The following is a 20,578-nucleotide window of genomic DNA, read 5'->3' as shown; positions in this document are numbered from 1 at the left end:
TGGCAACCTTGCAAATGTGTAAGATGTTAATGCAGGAAAAGAACACAACACAATGCGTGGCACATAACAGATACATAATAAAATGGTAAATAGCATTTGAACCACATTTGCATCTGTGATTACATCCTAAACCATTAAACTATGCCTCTGCCCTTGAAAAGATGTCATTTCACTTCATGCTCATGTCACTTGTGTGTACTAGTATAATTAGTAGGACAACTGAATCGTAGCTGGTTTTCTGGGTTCTGAAAGAAGATAAGCACAAACATGGAGAATAGCTTTTCCACCATCCAGTGAGTCTCTTGAGTGCTTTGACTAGCTGAAGCAGGTTGCCAGCTATCAAGAGCAAGTAAGTAGCACCACAATATGAAATGGTATTCAAATCTTTTTTATCTTTTTGAAGAGCCTGCTTTCATCAATAATAAAAACTTTTTGAGAGTGATACAGGGATCTCAGCACTGTCATTTCACTGCTCCTTTCCACCAAGTGCTTCAAGTACAGGATAGGGTAGAAAAAACTCTGGCTTGGGAATAAGATTATCTGTCCCCCCGCCCCCCGGCTCTGTAATTACATAGCTGTGACATAAGGAAGTCATTTCACCTCTATGGATCTTACTTTCCCTTCTGTAAAATGGGATGCTTAAGCCAGATGAATTTCAGCTTTAAAATCCTGTGGTCTTATTCCCACACATTTTCAAGGCCTCCTGTAGTCAGAGCCCAAGCTCTTAAGGCACACATTACCCTCTCAGCAAGAGGCTCCATCTGCTCTGCCAAATGATCTCTAGATCTCTAGGCTCATTTGCGGTTTCTCCTCTACCTTGCTCTTCAGCGCATGTGGGGTGTTGGGTTCTCCCTTCCACTTACCCCCTTCTTGCTGTCCTTGCAGTCTCAACACAAGCCTCACCCACTATATGATGTTTTCTCTGACCATCTCAGTCTTTCCCAACCTCATTATCTTTTTGGATAGATACTGTTTACTGTGTCTTCACAATACATTCTGGACTAGACTGAGAAACGCATGGACAGCAGAGCTCCAAGTCTGATACCATTTCCATACCACCCAACATAATGCTACACATTCTGAAACTTCCTTTGCTCTTTTGTAAAAGAGATACCACCGCCACCTATCTCCTAGAGTTGCTGGGAAGAATAAATGAGGTATTACTGTAAAAATGTCCAGCATGTTGACTAGAATCAATTAAGAACTGAAATACTAATTCCTTCTTTACCACCCTCTATTTGGTGACTAGTTTTCCCACAAGGTGGTCTACTGAGAAATGTACTCATTTGGGAGATGGATGTCTAGACTGTGCTAGCAGCCTAAGCGGACCTTGGGCAAGTCACAGTTTCTCTACAGCTTAGATTTCTTCCAATGATGATAACAGCACTTGTTCTCATCTTTTATGACAGAAGGATAAAATGAGATAACACATGAGAAAGCACTTTCTTTTGAAGAGCTACCAGCATTATTATTTTTCATAAGTCCTAGTTTCAGAAAGAAAAACCTTAAAACAACAGAAGAGACAGCAAGATGCCAATGTTAATGGGTGATTTGATGACGACTGTGAAAATCCCACTCTTGATATAGACTAGAAATGTCAGAAAGTTGTATTTACTGTTCCTTGAGGTAGAAAAGCACAGATACTGAAAAGATTAGGTAGCTTTCTTTTTTGAACGTAATCACCCGGGGCATTACTCATCTCCCATGCCGACATATTTTCTAAGTCAAACAATATCATAAATACCTCTGCGGGGCTTTGTGGGCCTCGGAATCTGGGCATATCCATTTGACAGTGCTAACTGTGAGCTAATAAAAAACAGTGACATTAGAACCTTTGTATTTTTTGTAAACAAACTTAATTATTATTATCTCTTCTGCAGTAAAGTATGCCACAGTTAGAAGTGGGGCAACAGAAGAGAAAAAATATAGTCCCCCAACTAAAGTGATTTTTTTGTATCGATAAAAGTTATCAATGCCTACAGGGTGCATAATACAATACAATGTAAGAAAGAACCATTGTATACAGTAAAGATTAAAATATATCCATAAAGAGACATTTCTGTCCCAAATTGTTTTGTGGAAAAAAAAAATGAGGACCACGATTAGGGGAGGGTAATTTGGAGAGAAGCATTTTAGAAGAAAGATGTTTTTCTAACAAAATAAAGACATCAGCCGTTACTGGTGACAAAACAGATTTTAGCACTATAACTTAAGGACTCGGTTTTTCTTCCACTTCAGAATGTAATCACCCAGACAGGTAGGTAAGTAAAGATGTATGTGTGGCATGAGATAGGGAGTGAGTGAGTGTGTGTGTGTGTGTGTGTGTGTGTGTGTGTGTGTTGGGAGGGATTTAATCTCATTGCTTATTTCTTCTAATATTAGTTTAAGTCATGTAAAAACATATTCTTATTTTTCTTTGTTAAATACCTAGCCACATTTTAAAAACATTTCAGCTTTATTAATTTGTATAAATATGCCCTTGCCATAATTTGTAATACATGTTATAAGCAACTGGAGGAGATTTCATGCATCACTAATTCATACATATAAATGTGAAGTTTGCATTAAATGTCTCTAAACAAAACCCTACTTCCTTGCTATTTTTAGAAGGAATAGGATAAAGAAGAGACAAGAAGACTCTCATTACAAAGGCTGACCCTCTTAAAATTAAGGCTATTCTGTTTTGAGCATCAACCTGCTACTAAAACAGCCCTGGTACCAGGATTTTAAAAGGCCCGAGTCTGGAAATACTACAATGGTTGATTGGCTTTAAAAAATAACATGTTAGAACCACAGAAAACAGTGATTATAAGTGGCTGGCAACATTCCAAAGCTGCTTTTTAGTACTCCTTTGCTTTTTAGTATTCTTTTAAACTCCTTTGGCTACCAGTTCTCATCTCACACCATTTTTAGGTTTATGCCAAATAAACCAGGACACTGCTACTACAAAGTGTAGAAAAGATCCAAGCAGTATACTACCCACACGCACTCTAAATCACTAAACTCTTTCAGGCCTGCCTCGTCTGGGTATACTAAAATATATGATAGAACCTTCCTGAAGATGGGCACATTGCATAGCTTTCTTGGAACAGATTATGGCACTTATTATTTATAATGATATCTTCTAAAACCTCTGTCACTAAAAGTGGAACTTAACATTTATACAGTCTAATAGTTCAATTTTCCATGAAGAAAACATTACGAATAGGCAGCAATCAAGTGAAAAAAATAAATGATTGCAAAAACAATGCTTAAACTGTAATGAAAACTACAACAGACCCTCCTTGAAAATAAGATTAAGATGACTGTTTTGTCATTTTATTAGCATTATTAGTAAATTATAGTTTTATAAGTTAAAAAAGCTCTTCTAAAATTGTTTTTAAAAATAAGCCATTTAAAAATAAGCTATTGGCTTATTTAAAAACAAAAAAAGACCCTCAGACTATTTTAATTATCTTCAAGTTCTGATATTCATACCACTTGAAGAAACAGTTAATCATAATGCAAATACTAAGGAAATGTTTAGATGATTTTTATTTTTTAGTCTAGAAATCTATTGAAAATGCTTATTTCCCCAGAGATACCATTCTTAGACACCTAAACAAAATGCAAGACACTATTTGGCAATGTGCTTTTTAAATAGCTGAACACCTTTAAACAAGTTGGACCTAGGCTGATTTAAATTTTAAGTTGAAGTCTAAGAAAAACAAAGTCTATATAATACTCATAAGGCCATGGAGTTATGTAATACTACTTGGTTAAGTCAAATACATTCCTATTTCAATAAAAATTAAATAGCACTGGATTAAATACCAACCATTCTTAATCATGGTTTGAGTCTGATAACCAAAATAAAAAATTTAATGTCATGCAAAATATATCTCACAAACTAACCAATGCAAAGCTCTAGGCTTTAAACTTTTTGATAGTGTCAATAAAATCCCCAGGAAAGGAGAATACTGCAACTCTCCTTGGAACATAGGTGTTTTAAATCATGGTTAAACAGACAGAATGTTAAGAATGGTATGGTTTTTATTTTCCATAGCAGGTTTATTGACACTTTTTTTTCTAGTAAAGTTTGAAAATCTGACACTACCTGTCCACATAGAAGGGGAAACAAAACTTGGTCAAAGTCTGTAGAACTTCCTGTGGAGAGAAAGAGAGATAATTTATACATCTAATGGGACCAATAAATCTAACATTAACCATGGCACACAATCTAGTAACTTTACCCTAAAGAAAGAGGAGACAGATGAAGAAATATGGGCTTTATCAATTACATGGGAGGAGCACCAGGCAGTCAATCATGAGAAATAATAAACATGATCAAACTTCATTAAAAATGAAAAATTAATCAAGAATCACACATGGGCAAGCAGCAGGAGCCGTGCAGGAAAGCTCTGAAGGGAGGGAGGCGGGTGGGTTGCTGAGTGTTAACACCCCTCCAGGGACCATCTCCAGCCTGACCATATGGATCAGAGTGAATAACACCGAGCCACATGGGTTTGGCCTGGCAGGGCCGCTGTTGCTGGCACCGTTTTTGCCTGTTACCTAGGAACAGAGGGGGCCAGGATTAGACAACGCTTCCCAACATCAATAGGCCAAATCACAAGCAAAATAGAAAACCAACTGGAAGATAATTGTCCCCGAACATTGTCAACTACATTTTTTTAGAGTTTAAAACTTTATTTACTTACTTTATAAAGAAGTTGCCATTTCTGGCATGAATTTATTTTGTAATCAAACTATAACAATTTTAAGTGTGCAGTATTTTTAGTCATTATCATTAAACGTCATTATCAAAATGGAACACACTTACCTGCTTGTAATTTATAAAAATCCAAAGCAAACTACCAGTTTAAATGTTTTTTTACAAATATGTAGGTACATAAAACCAAGCACATTACTCAGGGGAAGTATACAAAAAGGGTACAAAAAAAAACCCAGAGTGACATTTCAAAGACTTATTCATAAAAGAGAAACTTCTAACATTAAGAATACTATATGAGACACAACATACAGTGGTGTGTGACTTTTCCCAATAGATGCATTTCACGTACGCAGAATATATACAAACAGCAACACACAGACCCAAGTAATTAATCATTACTTCCTTCATAGAATTTTCTCTAACTTGACTTAATTTTAACTGCAGACTTGGACAGACCACAGTTGGTGCTTATCATAAGTTCCTAGACCAATGTTATAAATTTTAAAAAAGTATTCCTTTCATGCATTTGATTTGCTTTTTAACTATTTAAAATCCAACTTCAAGACAAAATGAAGAACACATTTTTCAGTCATTGAGAAGCTGGTTCAAATTAAAACAAACCTGCCCATTGCAAATCCTAATCCAAGTGATAAATTAAAGATCAGTTTACAAATGTAGCACTTTTCTAACCAATAATAATGAATTATCAATGCTAACTGAATTGATGCTTCTCGCTTCATTTATTTTTAAAACCAGTTCTATCACTCAAGAAATAAACCACATCAATCTAATAACCCACTCAATGAAGCAGAAAGCACATTGACTTTCTCTGCCAGAGCATGTTCTGCCTACATAATTCAATTGAGCATATCCTATTTTTTTAACATCATTTTGGGCTGGGTGTATATCATAGCACTGTTAAGGCACGTCATGATACAGTAAAGGAACAGAAAAGTGAAAAAGGAAAAAGGGTGGGTAAGAATACTTCAGCATATCCTGAGGCATTACTGATACATTAATTAATTTCATAATGTGGCATATTCATAAGACCATACACATACTGTTTTAAAACTCATAGTACAATAAATTGCAATAGGTAACGGGGAATCAGAACAGTAGCAATTTTTCAATGCATAATGTTATTATCAGGCAAATATTGGCAAAGAGATCATACAACACATTCATTTTAATGTCTGCAGTTTTAATTATAAAATATATTATAATCCCCATAAACAAAACTCTTAGGATTTACACACAAAAAGAAATTCCTTACAAATTCCTTTCACATCAAGTTTCAAATACCACAAAGCATTGCTTGACTTTAGTTTATGTACCAAGCATCCTTGAAAACTCAGTCCCCAGTGCTCACTCATTGCGAACACCAGCTACAAAGACATTTACCCTTTACCCTTCAAAAGTTACAGGTGCAGACGTACTCCTCTACTCTATGCTGGAGTTGAGCTGACAAAAGCCCTCAAGATTTTTGAAAGAAAGGACCCCCATGGCTACAGCAGAGTCAGAGAAATCTAATATGCCCAACTTATTACTCACTACAATACAGAAACTACTTACCACTTTCTAATGTCAAGAGTAATAAGCAACCATGAACTTGTCTGTCAGATAATATTAGAACAAATATCAAAATACTCAATGTAGGCTGAGTATAACCCACCTCCCAAGAGCTTTCCTTTTTACCCAAGAAAGCAGTGATAAGTCTAATTAAGCAATGGGGCAGGGGGAGGGCAGGAGGGAAGGGAATATAGGCAAATGTAGGCACATGTTTGTGCATTACAAGATGTTTCTTCATGTTTGTGATATTACAAGAGTTTGATATTCCAATTTAAGTCAAACAGCACAGTAGTGTGCTGTCAGAGGAGAAAACAAAAATGAGCATTGCTCTGTGTTAGGCAAATTCACACATTATCTCAATCAGAACTGAAAAATCAAACTTCTCAGTTTGGGAAGGGGAGGACAGGAACAGGGAGGGGAAAACAAGTAATGTTTCCTGTAAATAAAAACTGCTGAAATAAACCGATTTTTCTTAATACTGATGTTTTCCCCATATATAAACAGGTAACTACCTTATCCTCTCTTTCCAAAGAAAAACACAATTACTTCAATATGAAAAGTACCACTCTCTGAGAGAGGGGACTTTAAAACCCTGATTTAAACATATTTTGAGCATCATGCTTATAGCAGAGTGTCCCACAGTCTTTCAATATTAATTTTACTGGGAAAACAGTCACTAGCCAGTTACCAACCCATTTTTCTCTCTTGAACCTGTGTCTTTGGCTAGGGAACTTTCTTTGTAGAAAGTAATTCTCCTGTTTTCTTCTCTCTCTCTCCCTCTCTCTCTCTTTCTCCCTCCCTCCCTTCCTCGCCTACACAAGCTCTTGCAGACAACCAGCCTCAGTACAACCTCAACTGCCACGTAAATCATAAATCGGATCTTGGAGATGCAATACAGCTGATGAAATGTAAATGACCTCGTTGCTAAGGCAGGGGGTGGGGAAGATTGTGCCAGCTCTCCAGATCAATTCCCAAGTTTATATTTTCACAAATCTTTTTATGTACAGTTTGATTTTTTAACATTTTAATGAGCAAAAAAAGTGCATCTATAGTAGCCAGTCACCACAGTTAAAGTGCAGGGCATGAACTAGATCCCAGGAGGGAACCAGTCCACCATGTCACCACTGGCTTTAGGACATTTGCCACCTGGTTCCATGTCCCCAGGTTCCAACTCTTTTCATAATCAAAACACTGCTGACATTATAAACCCCAGACGGGTTTTCTAAAATCCCTCCCAATCAATATATCCAACACATAACTTATTGGAGACAACACTGAGCTCATTGATTAAGGTGAGTTCAGTAGGAAAGTTTTCAAAATAAATGAGACAAGAATACAGCATTCAACCCCTTTGTGTCACCAGACAATTTATGAAATAGGCAATTTCCAAAAGGGCTTTTCTTCCCAACACAATATACAATACTTCATGTGGGAATAAGTAAGAGCAGAAGGGGCGGGGGGGAGCGTGGAGGGCAGGCAGTTGCACTAACCTTTCAGTTATGGGTATATTAAGCAGCAGATCGCACAATGCAGTAGAAAAGCAACAACATCTACAAAGCTCTGCCCACAAGGAGATACCAAATCTCAGAGTGTGAACCAAAATATGAAATCAACAACCCTAACACTGGATTCATTTGCAAGTGAAAATCAGAAAAGAATTCAAGATTCATCTTGGTCTTCTTTGGGTTCATTTCACCCAGTTTGAATTCTCATACAGTCAGAAGGCCCATCAAGGGAACTTATTCCAATCTGGACAAAGTCGATTATGTTCTGATGAAACTGAGCTATTCCCTTAAAAACCTGGTAAAATTTTACATTTATAATATTATCTATAATAGAATCCTATCTGGAGGCAAAACTTCAAAGACTAAATTTGATGTCGTTAACAAGGATTATTAATAATGAGAGGCTAAACCAATTCCCCCTGAATTTGGAGGGCGGGGTGGGAAGGTGTATGAGATTCTGCAACAGCCATCAGTTCAGATGTCAAATACTTTGTTTTCATTACTTCATTGAAGCCCATAAACAAAAATTAGTTGTATTTGGCAGATGAAAACAAATGACAGTCAAACACAGACATACGCACCCCACAAATAAATGCCATCTGAAAGACAAAAGTGCAGGCTGATTATAATGTCCACTGGGGTTACAGAATGTTGGGAGATGAGGCACGTTCTCAGTAGTCCAAAAGGAAAAAGAAAATGTGTGCAGGAAAACATTTAAATAGAGCAAAGAGACTGCTTGAATAAATTAATGTATTTTGAAATATGTAAAGCTACAATCACCCTCTTTGGAAATTGCTGGTATAGTGGTCGATAATTCACCTTTGTCCAAAAAGGAGTGAAGGAGGAAGAAGCAGGAAGACAGTAGGAGGGCACTTCCTGAGTCTCTCATATCTAATTTATTTGTTCATTTCAGAATGTAGATGTGTGAGGAAAAGATCATTGGAGCCCAAATTCCTAAAATACTCTATTTCTATGTTTAAAAAAATTTTTTAATAGCATGAGGTAAATGCTGACCCTCTAAGTCCTGCAAGTGAGATCAGTGCAACTGACTTGAAAGAAGAGGCTTTGATTGATGATCTCAAAACTCAAGTTGAAAGTTGAAAACAGAACACACACAAAATCCAAACATACAAAAAAGCTAACAAAATTTCTACCTTAAGCCATTTCAAGTTAAAACCAGGGACTCCAAGTGAAAGCTAACAGAGGTTTTAATGCTTATGATTCAGAAGAGTAAAACAGAATGGTAAGAAGTTCTTAGAAGCTTAATTAGCACCAAGTTCAACAATGTTGACCAGAAATTTCCTAAATATGAAAACAGGAAATACAATTTTTCTCCTTCCCTATAAATGTCAAATTAAACCCAAGATCCATACTATAGTTACAACCAAACTTTTATTTTTTTCCAGTGAGAAAAGGCTTTGAATAAGGGATTTTACAGAAAGGCCTTTCAACATCCGAACATAAAAGCCGGGTCAAATTTCTAACAACGCTGCTCAAATGCTACAGAGTCTGCTTCTTTTCTTTGCTATACTTCAATATTTACTCTCAGTTCACTTTTTATGAACTTTAATTTTGAGTCATGCATATGTTATCATTATGCTAACTTGTGTAATATCTAATATGCATAGTCAATGTTGTAATTCAAAAATTAAATTACAATAAGATATAGAAATTCACCATTTTCTATACAATGTATCATGTAAACTTTATATCTAAATTATCAAGGACACTAAGTATATAGGTGGAATGCTTACAACAGCAGAAGAGCCACCTCTAGAACTACTTTTAAGTGTAAATCTTCATGACTTTTGAAGTCTAAAGTAAAAATACTGAATCTTATAAAAAAATTTTTTTTAATTTAACACAATCACTTTATCCTTTTGTATCCTTCCCTTTCTTCAAAAATTACTTAAAGTTGTCCCCAAATTAGGATATTATATAACATCCTATATTCTCGGATTTCATTTTATTAACTTTAAACCTTACAGCAAAAGATTTGAAAATGAGAGAGCTATATTTATAAGCTCAATGTTAAACACCAATAAACTCTGTGACACTCTTTCAAATACTTCTAAAATGAATAAATGATTTGGTTTGAATCTCTTGCAATTAGCATTCAGTGGTATCGGTAATATAATTCCTTGCACTTAATAGTATTACTCTACAATATTTTGCTTTGTTCATTTCCTTAGACATTTGAAATCCTATTATCTGAACATTTATGTTATGAATTTATCTAAAAGAAAGAAAGGTTGGGGAAAATGCGGGGGCGGGGGGGAGGAATGGTTGGTGGGGGACACACAAGTCAGCACATACCAAAGGAATAGAGTCCCAACAGTGAAACTACAAACATGATTTCACTGAAGAAGCAACTTGCCCTCAGGAAGATACCATTAAAAAAAAAAAAAAAAAGAGGACTAATAGAAATACTATTTTATAAGCATATTAAAACCTGTCAGCTTTTAAATATTTTAAATGCACACAAAAATGTGCACAGATGGGCAACTGTTTTACTTACATTTGTCTAGAAAAAAATCTTTCATTATCAAGCTCAAAGTCCTTGAATTTTTTAAACTTAATTGTGCCTCTATTTCTTAGAATTCATACCCCAAGGCCAAAGCTTTCCTGCCACCAGTCCTTCAAATCTGACTTGGACATTACACGGGAGGAGGCTCCAAGCCTCCCTGAGGTCTCACTGCTTTTACAACACGCGAAAAAGCAGTCGATAATGGGCCCATGCTGAATTCACTGCTCTCCACGTCTCCTCTTGGGACACAAGCCTAGCAGATGTGATAAAAACTGTGTCAGAGAAGTGGCTCTAGTTTGTGCCTTAATGACAACTTAAACCTCTAAACCAATACAACCAAAGGACTAACAGAACTGGCTGTTACCTCTCTCTCCTGCCAATCTTCGAATATCTCTGAACTAAATTAGCACCTCTACCCACAACATCCCTTGCCACCCCACAAAATCCATTCTAATTTTAAAAAATAAATGAATTCAGCAAACACATCGGCAGCATGAGTATCTGTGCTCTGTGTATATGTATGTATGTATGTATGTGTGTGTGTGTGTGTGTGTGTGTGTGTCCTATAATTAAGCCTTAACACATATTCCATGTAGTTTATATTTTCTCAAGGTACGATTGTACATTCAGATATCTTAAAGGACTGCCTGGTGTATTTCCTCTGATTACCATCCCAATAACCATATTAACATGTACAACCGGTAGCCTTACAGTTTCCCAAAAGCCCCTAAAGGTCTAACAGTTATTTTTAAATATGTTCAACCATAGGAAAGAAAAGTGATATTCTGAGTTACTGAAACATTCTAACTATTAAAATTTATACAGTGGATTTTTAAAACCATGGGTAGTTATACTTTAACTTGTAAGAACCCTTTGTCTAACCTAATGATATGGTACCAAAAAAATAGATTTAAATGTGTACTTCTGATAACATTTTTTAAATTCTATAATTCAGCCTTCAGATGATAGGCCTTTTTACCCAGTATCTTGAAAGCCTATTCAATCACAATTGCATACCCACTTAATCAGCAATCATTGTTCTGGGATGCAGGACTTTGTTGTCAAGACAAGCACCAAAACCTTAAAAAAATTTTTTTCAGAACTGGCATAAGAAAAAAGTGATCTTTGTCAGACAAGGACAAATTTATGCAAATCTTTTATAAACATTCACAAACATTTATTTAGCTTTTGAAATGTTGGCCTCATTTGAGAGCATGAAAATGAGGGGGAAGTAGGAAAACGCAAAGGACAGCTTAGAAGCTGGCACGCTACATAAATATTCAGAAGGAAGATTATAGGATTCATGTTAGGCTGTCTTAGGCTTCTCCAAAGTCCACACAGAATAGCAAAGAACAAAACTAACGAGAAGTACAGCAGATGTTAGACAATGCATCAGCCTCTTTTCCTCTCTCACTTGGCTATACTTGGACGCTTTTATATTTTCTTTCAATATGGTTAGGTCATTCAAGGATTCTCCTATAGACTATGTATTGTGGCTACAGATCTATAAGCTGGAGGTCTGTCAGCCTTCCAAAAGTTTCCAATGAAAAGGCATTATGCAAATTCTACCTCTCTTACCCTCTTTCAGGGGGGAAAAAAGCCTCCAGTATGCAGTCATCGGAGTATTGGAAGCCCCAGCCTTCATTTCTGTATAGCTGTGTTTGCCTCAGGGCCACGCTGCTTGTTTTGACAGTGGATCCCCCTAGATAGTTGGGATTAGTCGAGCTTGTTTAGATAAACTTGAAATCAAGGCCTTCTCTAGGTAGACAGCTAGATGCAGCTACCGAGTTTCCAGCTGCCTCCTCCTTTCATCCCCAAACAACTGGAGATTCACAGTAGCTATCACAGCCACAGGCTATGTCACATACAAAGGTACAAAATTAAAGGCTGCTAAAAGAAGCCTTTGTAAGTCTTAGTGCTAAAATAAGGAATCTGTACTGCTTGGTTTATACAAATTATTCTAGCACTACCAGTATGGAACTGAAATCATCAGTTAACAAGGCATATTAATCAAGATTCCCAGCTTCTTCAAATAGACAGGATGATAGTTTGATAATATACTTAACCTTCTGCTTCTTAGCTCTTGTACGAGAGTAATCACTTAAAATGTTAAAAAGGAAATAATAGGCTTTATTTATCCAGTGGCAGGGGATGTCAGACACTGTCAACAAACACTGTGAGCAGAATATGAAAATCAAAATGTAAATATCAAATCCGCTTTTGAGAGGGAATTATTTAGCAATTGATTAGATAGGGCCTCGGTTCACAGTCATTTCCAATTACAGAACTGTTTCATAATCAACTTTTATTTCCCACCACTTGCAAATTCTGATGCAACAATATTAGGAGGATTCAAGAACTGAGGAAATTTATACTCAGAACAGAACAGATCGACGACATCTCATTACAAAGACAGAAGGCAAGTGATATGAAACACTATTGATATAAAAAAGTATACAATTCAAATAGTTTTCTAAAATCTACTACTCAAAGATTTTACTCTTTTGCAACTAGAAAATGTCTCTTCAGAGGGCCAGCAAAATACAAAGAAAATAATTCAGTTCCACATATATGTTTTATTTCACTTTACATATCTTGCTCCAACACGTCAATGCTAGTGTTTACCTGAGGCTGCCTGGGATAAACTTAACACAACCGAAATAGGTTTAAACATTTTCCAGAACTATTCTATGATAAACCATACAGTACAGAAGGCCTCTGACCATACTGTCAAGTCACATAAGGCAGTCTTCAATCAATCAAGTTCATATATCACCAAAGAAAATGTGCTCTCATAATTTAACAGCTAAGTCACTATTTAAAAGAAAAGCCTTAAGACATGTAAGACATTCTAGAACTGCAGTCATCATTTGAGGTTTTCTTATGAAATTTTTGGTTTATTTCATATACAACTTACAAACTAAAGAAAGACTCAGCAAACTTTTTCTATAAAGGGTCAGGTAGTAAATATTTTAGGCTTTGTGGGCCACTTATGGCCTCTGTCACAGATTCTTCTGTTTTTTTTTTTTTTTCCAACTCTTCAAAAAAGATAAAAATCATCTTAGCTCAAAGGCCACAAAAAACCAGCCTCAACCTCTGATCTAGAGTGTCAAGGAGCTGGTCACACAGCATTACCCAAACAAACTCATGAACACCCAAAAACTCAAATTTAGAAATTCCTGAAAGGTAAAATGACAATGTCAATCCTGCTGGTTCTCTGGTGATCCAACAATTCACACATGATTATTGCTAAACGGCCAAATGTCTATTGCATACAAACATACTCTCTTTTGGAAAAATCACTTAAAATACAAAAAAATACAAAGAATTAAAAAGAAAACATATTTCCACTACTCAGAATTCACAGCTGTTTTGTGGCATGGACTCTTCAGCGAAACAATTCCTTCTTATATTAACAGTTCACTACTACAGTTTAGGTCCAGGAGTTTTCTTGACAGATAAATCATGCTCTCTGGATTCTCAAGAGCTCTTCAATTTGAGAGTTATTTTGTTTATAATATTTTTAAAATTAATTTACTGAAGTATAGTTGATTTACAATGTTGTGTTAATTCCTGCTGTACAGCAAAGTGATTCCATTGTTTACAATATTTTAAAAAGCAATATTAAAAGAGAAGAAAGCTTTTTCTGGCGCTTTCCTCGCCACATTCATTCAAACACGTTATATGCACACCCAACGTTCTGTTAGATGTAGAAGGGCCTCTTCCTGCCCCTCTCACTTCTCAATTTCTGCCCCCCCCAACTCCTTTCCCTTATATGTGTTCCCAGGAATTTATCTTCCTTCTTCTCTCTCTGTATCCTCCTCCATTAACATAGTCTACTTATACTTTAATTTCAATTACCATCACTGTGTAAATGACTCAGATTCAAATCTTCCTTTATAAACTACCTCTCCAGCTCCGGGCACCCATTCCAACTGCCTTTTGACAGTTTTGCCCCATGTCCCATAGGTACTTCAGGCACAACATGTCGAAAATCTAGATGTACCATCTAGGTCCTGGTAAGCTGCTGCCTGCTAATCCCTTTCACCCCATCAGAACAAGAAAGAATCTCACTACTAACACTTGCTGGGGGACAGATGATCCATTCATGTGACTTTGATTCAAATATTTGCTGTGGTTGTTGAATTTCAAAATAACTCTGAAGAAACCTTCCCAAGTGTCAATTAACAAGGAAGGAGACAAGGGAGCCCCAGAAATCAAGAATATTTCAAAGTCATCTTAGAAAAGAAAACTGATATATTTCCCTAGGCAAGATAATATATTTAGTACCAGACAATGTGCTAAAGACCCTGTCTGCATGGAGTTTTTGATCTAGTTGAAAGACGGATGCTATGCAAAGGAATACGCTAATACATTGTTGGAACTGTGACAGAAGCTGTGAAAGAACAGAAGAAAGTGCTCTAAGACAAAATGACAGGGGCCTGAATTTAGATGGAAGGGTCAAGAAAGGCATCTCAGGACGCGACATTTTGAGCTGAGACTTGAGGAATGAGCAGGTGTTTACCAGCCAAAGATTGCAAGAGGGATAGGGAGAAGAAGCCCAAGAACAAGTAAATAACAGCATGAGCAAGGGCCACTGAACAACAGCCCTTGGCACATTCAAAGAACTAAAATAAGCCTGGCATGTTGGATCAGAGGCGGCGAGGGAGAGAGTGGCAGAAGATGGGGTTAGGTTGGCAGAGGCCAAATCACGTGCGGCCTTAGAGGGCATGTTAAGGAGTCTGGACTTGATTCTTGCGTACTGGAAGTCACTAGGAGGGTTTGAATCTTTTGCATCCCACCTGCATGTCATTTCCTAACCCCTCTGTCTACTCCCAAGTCTTCTAGAGTCCAGGGGGATTCAGAAGCTATTCTCACTGAGCTCCTGTCTCCTGAATACCCATGCTAGTCCTATTGCCGTCATTCCTATCATCAGACTGTCCATAGACCTCAAGACCCTCCGTTTCCACAGGAAGGGACAGACACACAACTGGATGCCTGTCAGGCCACTGAGATGGAAGAGGAGCCTCACACGGGAGCCTTAATAATAACCCTGGCAGCAGGGAGAGGGGTTGTGGTTGAAGACAGCAACATAGGAACTGTAATAGATTTGAATAGGACCAGCTTAAATCTCCCTTCAGAACCTAACAGTCTACATGTCTTCTTGTTTAATCTTCATAGGAAAGTGGTGAGACCACATGGACCAAAGGAGAATTGAGTTTGTCAGAGAATCAATATTTATTCTTGATGTAGAAAATGAAAGGAATAGAGAAAACTATTAAAGTCTGTATAAATGTAATATGAGTCATTCCTGTCAAGGGTTTACCATTTATGACTTAAAAGCTAAGAATTATGTATACAATTTAAGGTATCTAATTGATTTACCTAAGTTTCTTCTGTTTCAGCCTGTATTTTGTTTCCCAAATACCAATGGTCATCTGCTCTCTGGAGAGGGTTAAGTGACAAGTGGAAGGAGATGGACAAAGCAGCTAATAAGTGTCACATCCTGTGCTAGAAGCTTTACATATACTCAGTGATCCTACCAGTAATCTGATGTTGATATTATCACCCTCTTACACATGAACTGAGGCCTTGAAAGCCAAGTGAAATTACTTTCAGGTAGAATGGTGACGTAGCTTGCCTAATTGGAAATAGATAGTGATGGAAAAGCTAAGATTCAAACCCAACTTCATTCTCCTAGGAGCTCAAGCTCTTCCCACCTTGCTTTCCAATTGCAGCAATGGAGTAAAAGATTTTTGTTGTTGTATCAAAAGGTCTTAGGTTAGGGTAACGTTATGCACCAGCTTGCCCAGAACATCCTGGTTACACTCATTATCTCTGTGTAATCATGGTGCACCCTTTTGCTCTCACAAGTATCCTGGATTGGATGCTATGGTCATTAGTCTTAGAGAGAGGGAAAACCATGGCTTGTCTGAAGGGTACTACTGAAAGAACAAATAGATGTTCCATCTGCCTTGTAATGGGAAACTGGGGAGTGGTGTTAAAAGAGTTAGTTTTTATCTCTTGACTCCAGGCTCTTTATCCACATTAAGGAGTTATCTACATTCTAGGGCTTAGTGCAATACTAGACTTCAACAATTACATGGAAACGGCAAAATCTTCTCTTTGCTTCATTTTCCTCATGCTACATTAGAAAACATGTATTAAACTAGACTAATGCAGGTACTGTGTACACATCATGCCTAATTCTCCTACAAAATCCTCATTACTTTCTTGTTTTATAGATGAAAAAAAATGATGCTGAAAAAGTAAAGCCTTTGCCCAAAGTAACATTTCCAAAGCCAAATCTCATATAACATGGGGATACTTGCCTTCTACTTTTCTTTGGGCCAAATATACCCCAAAAAAAGGCACTTAAAATTTTTAGGGGGGATGATATTTGTTAAGAAATAAGTGAATAATGAAAAGTATTTTAGCTGCCATTAAATCTGTTTATAATAACAGATACATTTTAAAAATGCAAAAATATTTCTCAATTTACCAGGGGTTTAGATCTCTAGGAATGATAAGTATCTGGCAGGTTGGAAGAGTTCTCTAATAAAAATAATGTTCTTACAATTACTGCTGACACTTCTAAAACTAGATGTTACTAACAAGGCATCATGTTTGAAATATATTCAAATATAAGAATCTTAAATTCCTCTCTGTTAGGCAAGGTGAGATTTAATAAATGTATGTTTTGGTTTGTCCTACTTTGTTCAAATTCTGAGCCCAAAGATCACAGTGTGAACACTATTTGGTTGTTTATTATTTTTTTTTTTTTTTTTTTTTGTGGTACGTGGGCCTCTCACTGTTGTGGTCTCTCCCATTGCAGAGCACAGGCTCCGGACGCGCAGGCTCAGTGGCCATGGCTCACGGGCCCAGCTGCTCCGCGGCATGTGGGATCTTCCCGGACCGGGGCACGAACCCGTATCCCCTGCATTGGCAGGCGGACTCTCAACCACTGCGCCACCAGGGAAGCCCGGTTGTTTATTATTATATATCAAATATTTGGCCTATTAGCATCCATGTACAGTACCAGGTCCTACAGATGTGGACATGTAGCAGGCAAGAATCCCTGACTTTCTGCCTGGGAGAGAGAAAGGATACATAAACAAGTATGTGTAATAAAGGGCTTTAAGTTTTCTGAAAGCATGGTCAAGGAAAAATGGCAGGCACTGTCAGGTCTACCCAGGGGATATCAAAGACTCCTCAGAGCTGGTGACATTTGAGCTGACTTTTTTTTTGGGGGGGGGGTTGTTTTTTTTGCGGTACGCGGGCCTCTCACTGTTGTGGCCTCTCCCGTTGCGGAGCACAGGCTCCGGACCTGCAGGCTCAGTGGCCATGGCTCACGGGCCCAGCCACTCCGCGGCATGTGGGATCCTCCCAGACCGGGGCACGAACCCGTGTCCCCTGCATCGGCAGGCGGATTCTCAACCACTGCGCCACCAGAGAACCCCTGAGCTGACTTTTGAGAGTTGGGTCAGCATTTACTAGACAAGCAGACTAGATATTTAAAATATTATATAAATATCTAATATTTAATAATACTTAGAATATTATAGAAATAAAAGTATAAAATATTACATAAAAACATTCCAGGGATAAAAGCAATGTGAAACAATATTATATATTTCACAAGGTTGATATAAAAGTAAATGATTTTTGGTAAGCTCAATTTTATTTAAAAACAATCTTAATTATCCTTTCCATTTCTACCCACACACACATACACACACATACATAGACATATACATACATAGTTCAAAGTCTGGGCTTCATGTTATCTCACATTTGAAATCTGAAACTGACAGTTTCAGTCAGTAAGACAGTTAGTTAGACAGTTTGAAATTATGGTAGCTAGAGGAATCTTAACTCTACTGCATATAAGTATTTTTAAAATGAAAGTTAACACAATAATAAAAAGTACTACATGCAACCAAAAAGGCTAATTTACAAGGACAGTGGGACCCATTACTAAATTGAGGTTTTGAAAATGGAAAGTCTCAATACAGCTTTCACAACAGAAATAAAAGTAATTAGTTACTTAAAATCCCTTCATCACCATTTAAAGAGTTTCTATATTTTCCATACATTTTAGAACATAAATATTCAGAAACTGTTTCTGGTTATCTCTTCATCTTTACTTGACAAATTTCTCTTACCTTTGTGACTTCTCTAAATTTTGCTGTAGAACAGTGTGGGCTTAGAAAGAAAAGATTTTTCAGAATTCTTCCTAGGATTACTCTGAAATTCTAGAGGCAAATTTATCACACATAATCCTAATACCTGATAAAACAAAACCAGGTTACCCTGCTACCTTGAATCTACCCCCTAAAAATAGTAGGCACTCTATAATAATTGGTTATTATTAAATGCCACGTATTATTCCGAGCACTCTACACATTTAAAATCACTTAAACCTCACAAGAATCCTGATATCCTTACTATGATTATCTCTAGTTTACAGGTGAGAAAATGAAACCCCAAAGAGGTAAATCCCAGTAAATGACAGAGCTGGAATTCAAACCCAGTTTGGCTCCAAAGGCCATGCTCTGTACTATCCTTTCTGGAATCTGAACTCCTTAGCAATTATGTCTGTGCATTACATACTTTATATTCACAATTATTCACTGGCCCCTAATTTATCCTAGCTGCTGAGAAGAGCCAGTAACACTGACTATAGTCATTCCTGTACTTGAAGAGTTCATAGTAAATAAACAATACAATGTAAGGAGTCAATGCTCCAAGTGCTCTCCAAGTGCTGAGGATAGAGTGACTAATTTAGTCAGGGCAAGTTTCACAGAGGAATTGATATAAGCAGGGCATTTAATGCTGAAAAGAAGTATATTGGATGGGAGGGGGAACTGAGGAAGGCATTTTAACCATAAAAACTTCTTGGACTTGCTGGGTCATATGGTAGTTCTACTTTCAGTTTTTTAAGGAACCTCCACACTGGTCTCCATAGTGGTTGTATCAATTTACGTTCCCACCAAGAGTGCAGGATGGGCCCCTTTTCTCCACACCCTCTCCAGCATTTATTGTTTCTCGATTTTTTGATGATGGCCGTTCTGACCAGTGTGAGGTGGTACCTCATTGTGCTTTTGATTTGCATTTCTCTAATGATTAGTGATGACTAACACAACATTGTAAAACATTTATACTCCAATAAAGATGTGAAAAATAAATAAATAAATAAATAAATAGCAGCAACACCAAAAAAAAACAAAAACAAAAAAAAATCTTGGGCGAAAATATAGAGGTGGGAGAGAGCTAATCATGCTGGGAAATAGACATTCTATGTCTGGTTATGAAGGGAAGTGGTAGGAAACCAGGCTGGAGGTTGGGGCAAGGACAGACTGTGATGGGCCTCAAATCCAAGTAAAGAAATTTGCGGTAGATCTTGAAGGCACCAGGGAACCATCAGGAGTTTTGACTTAAGAGAAATGGTGTGATTTGATTTAGGTTTTAGAAAGACATCTCTGGCCATCTTACAGAATGTAGTGATTACAAGGTCATTAGGTTGCAGGTCATTAAGAAAACTCCACAGGAGAGGAGCTGAGAGTGTGAATGCAGAGGGAAATAGCAGACTAGGACAGACTAGAGAGCAATTTAGGAGGGATAATGAACAGGGCTTGATGACTGCAGACTTGCAGGTCCATCCAAACAAGCAACAGCGACTGATTAAATGAGGTTAAAGTTAAGACTCAGACTACAGCTCTCAAAAGCAGCCACAGTCCACTTAGTTATCATCACTGAGTAACTCACCAGAAATAAGACCATCCAGTAGTATTCAGAGATGTCTAAAATTTACCAGGGCTTTTTTGGAGCCAGAATAAAACCAGGAGAACACTTCTAATAAGAATGTATAAATAGGGATTGCCTACTTCCATTTCCTAGAGTCAGATTCAAGTAAGTAGTAGTACAACATAGCTGTACAGCCTGGCATGCCTTCAGAAAGAATAGCTCAAAAAGAATGTCTTTTTAATGGGTTCCTTCTATATAACTGTAACAGCTGGGAAGTGACCAAATTGAGAAGAAATCTTCAACTCAAAAGCAGAGCCTTAAATCAGAAAATGTATCACTTTTTCAACTGAGTTTGGCTAAATGTTTAAGGTTTTGAAATACAGTTTCGTTAAGAAGCCAGTCCAGGGCTTCCCTGGTGGTGCAGTGGTTGAGAGTCCGCCTGCAGATGCAGGGGACACGGGTTCGTGCCCCGGTCTGGGAAGATCCCACATGCTGCAGAGTGGCTGGGCCCATGAGCCA

General features: G+C 37.3%; 1 protein-coding gene across 4 annotated transcripts in view; it reads right to left on the bottom strand.

The window, feature by feature from the left end:
* DENND1A (DENN domain containing 1A) overlaps window positions 1–20,578 on the bottom strand; it is a gene marked incomplete at both ends in the record, with an annotated part of 539,637 nt that overhangs the window by 368,524 nt on the left and 150,535 nt on the right. The window contains one exon of one of the 4 annotated variants that reach the window (XM_079705783.1): window positions 4,097–4,146. The exons of the other annotated variants lie outside the window; for them this stretch is intronic. Coding sequence (XP_079561909.1) covers window positions 4,097–4,146 — 50 coding nt within the window. The remainder of the gene's footprint in view (window positions 1–4,096; window positions 4,147–20,578) is intronic. 4 annotated transcript variants of the gene reach the window in all.

This window comes from Hyperoodon ampullatus (genome assembly GCF_949752795.1).
Source record: "Hyperoodon ampullatus genome assembly, chromosome: 6".
Lineage (NCBI taxonomy): Eukaryota > Metazoa > Chordata > Mammalia > Artiodactyla > Ziphiidae > Hyperoodon > Hyperoodon ampullatus.
The sequence above is the reverse complement of the archived record's forward strand: the minus strand, read 5'-3'. Positions and strand labels throughout refer to the sequence as shown.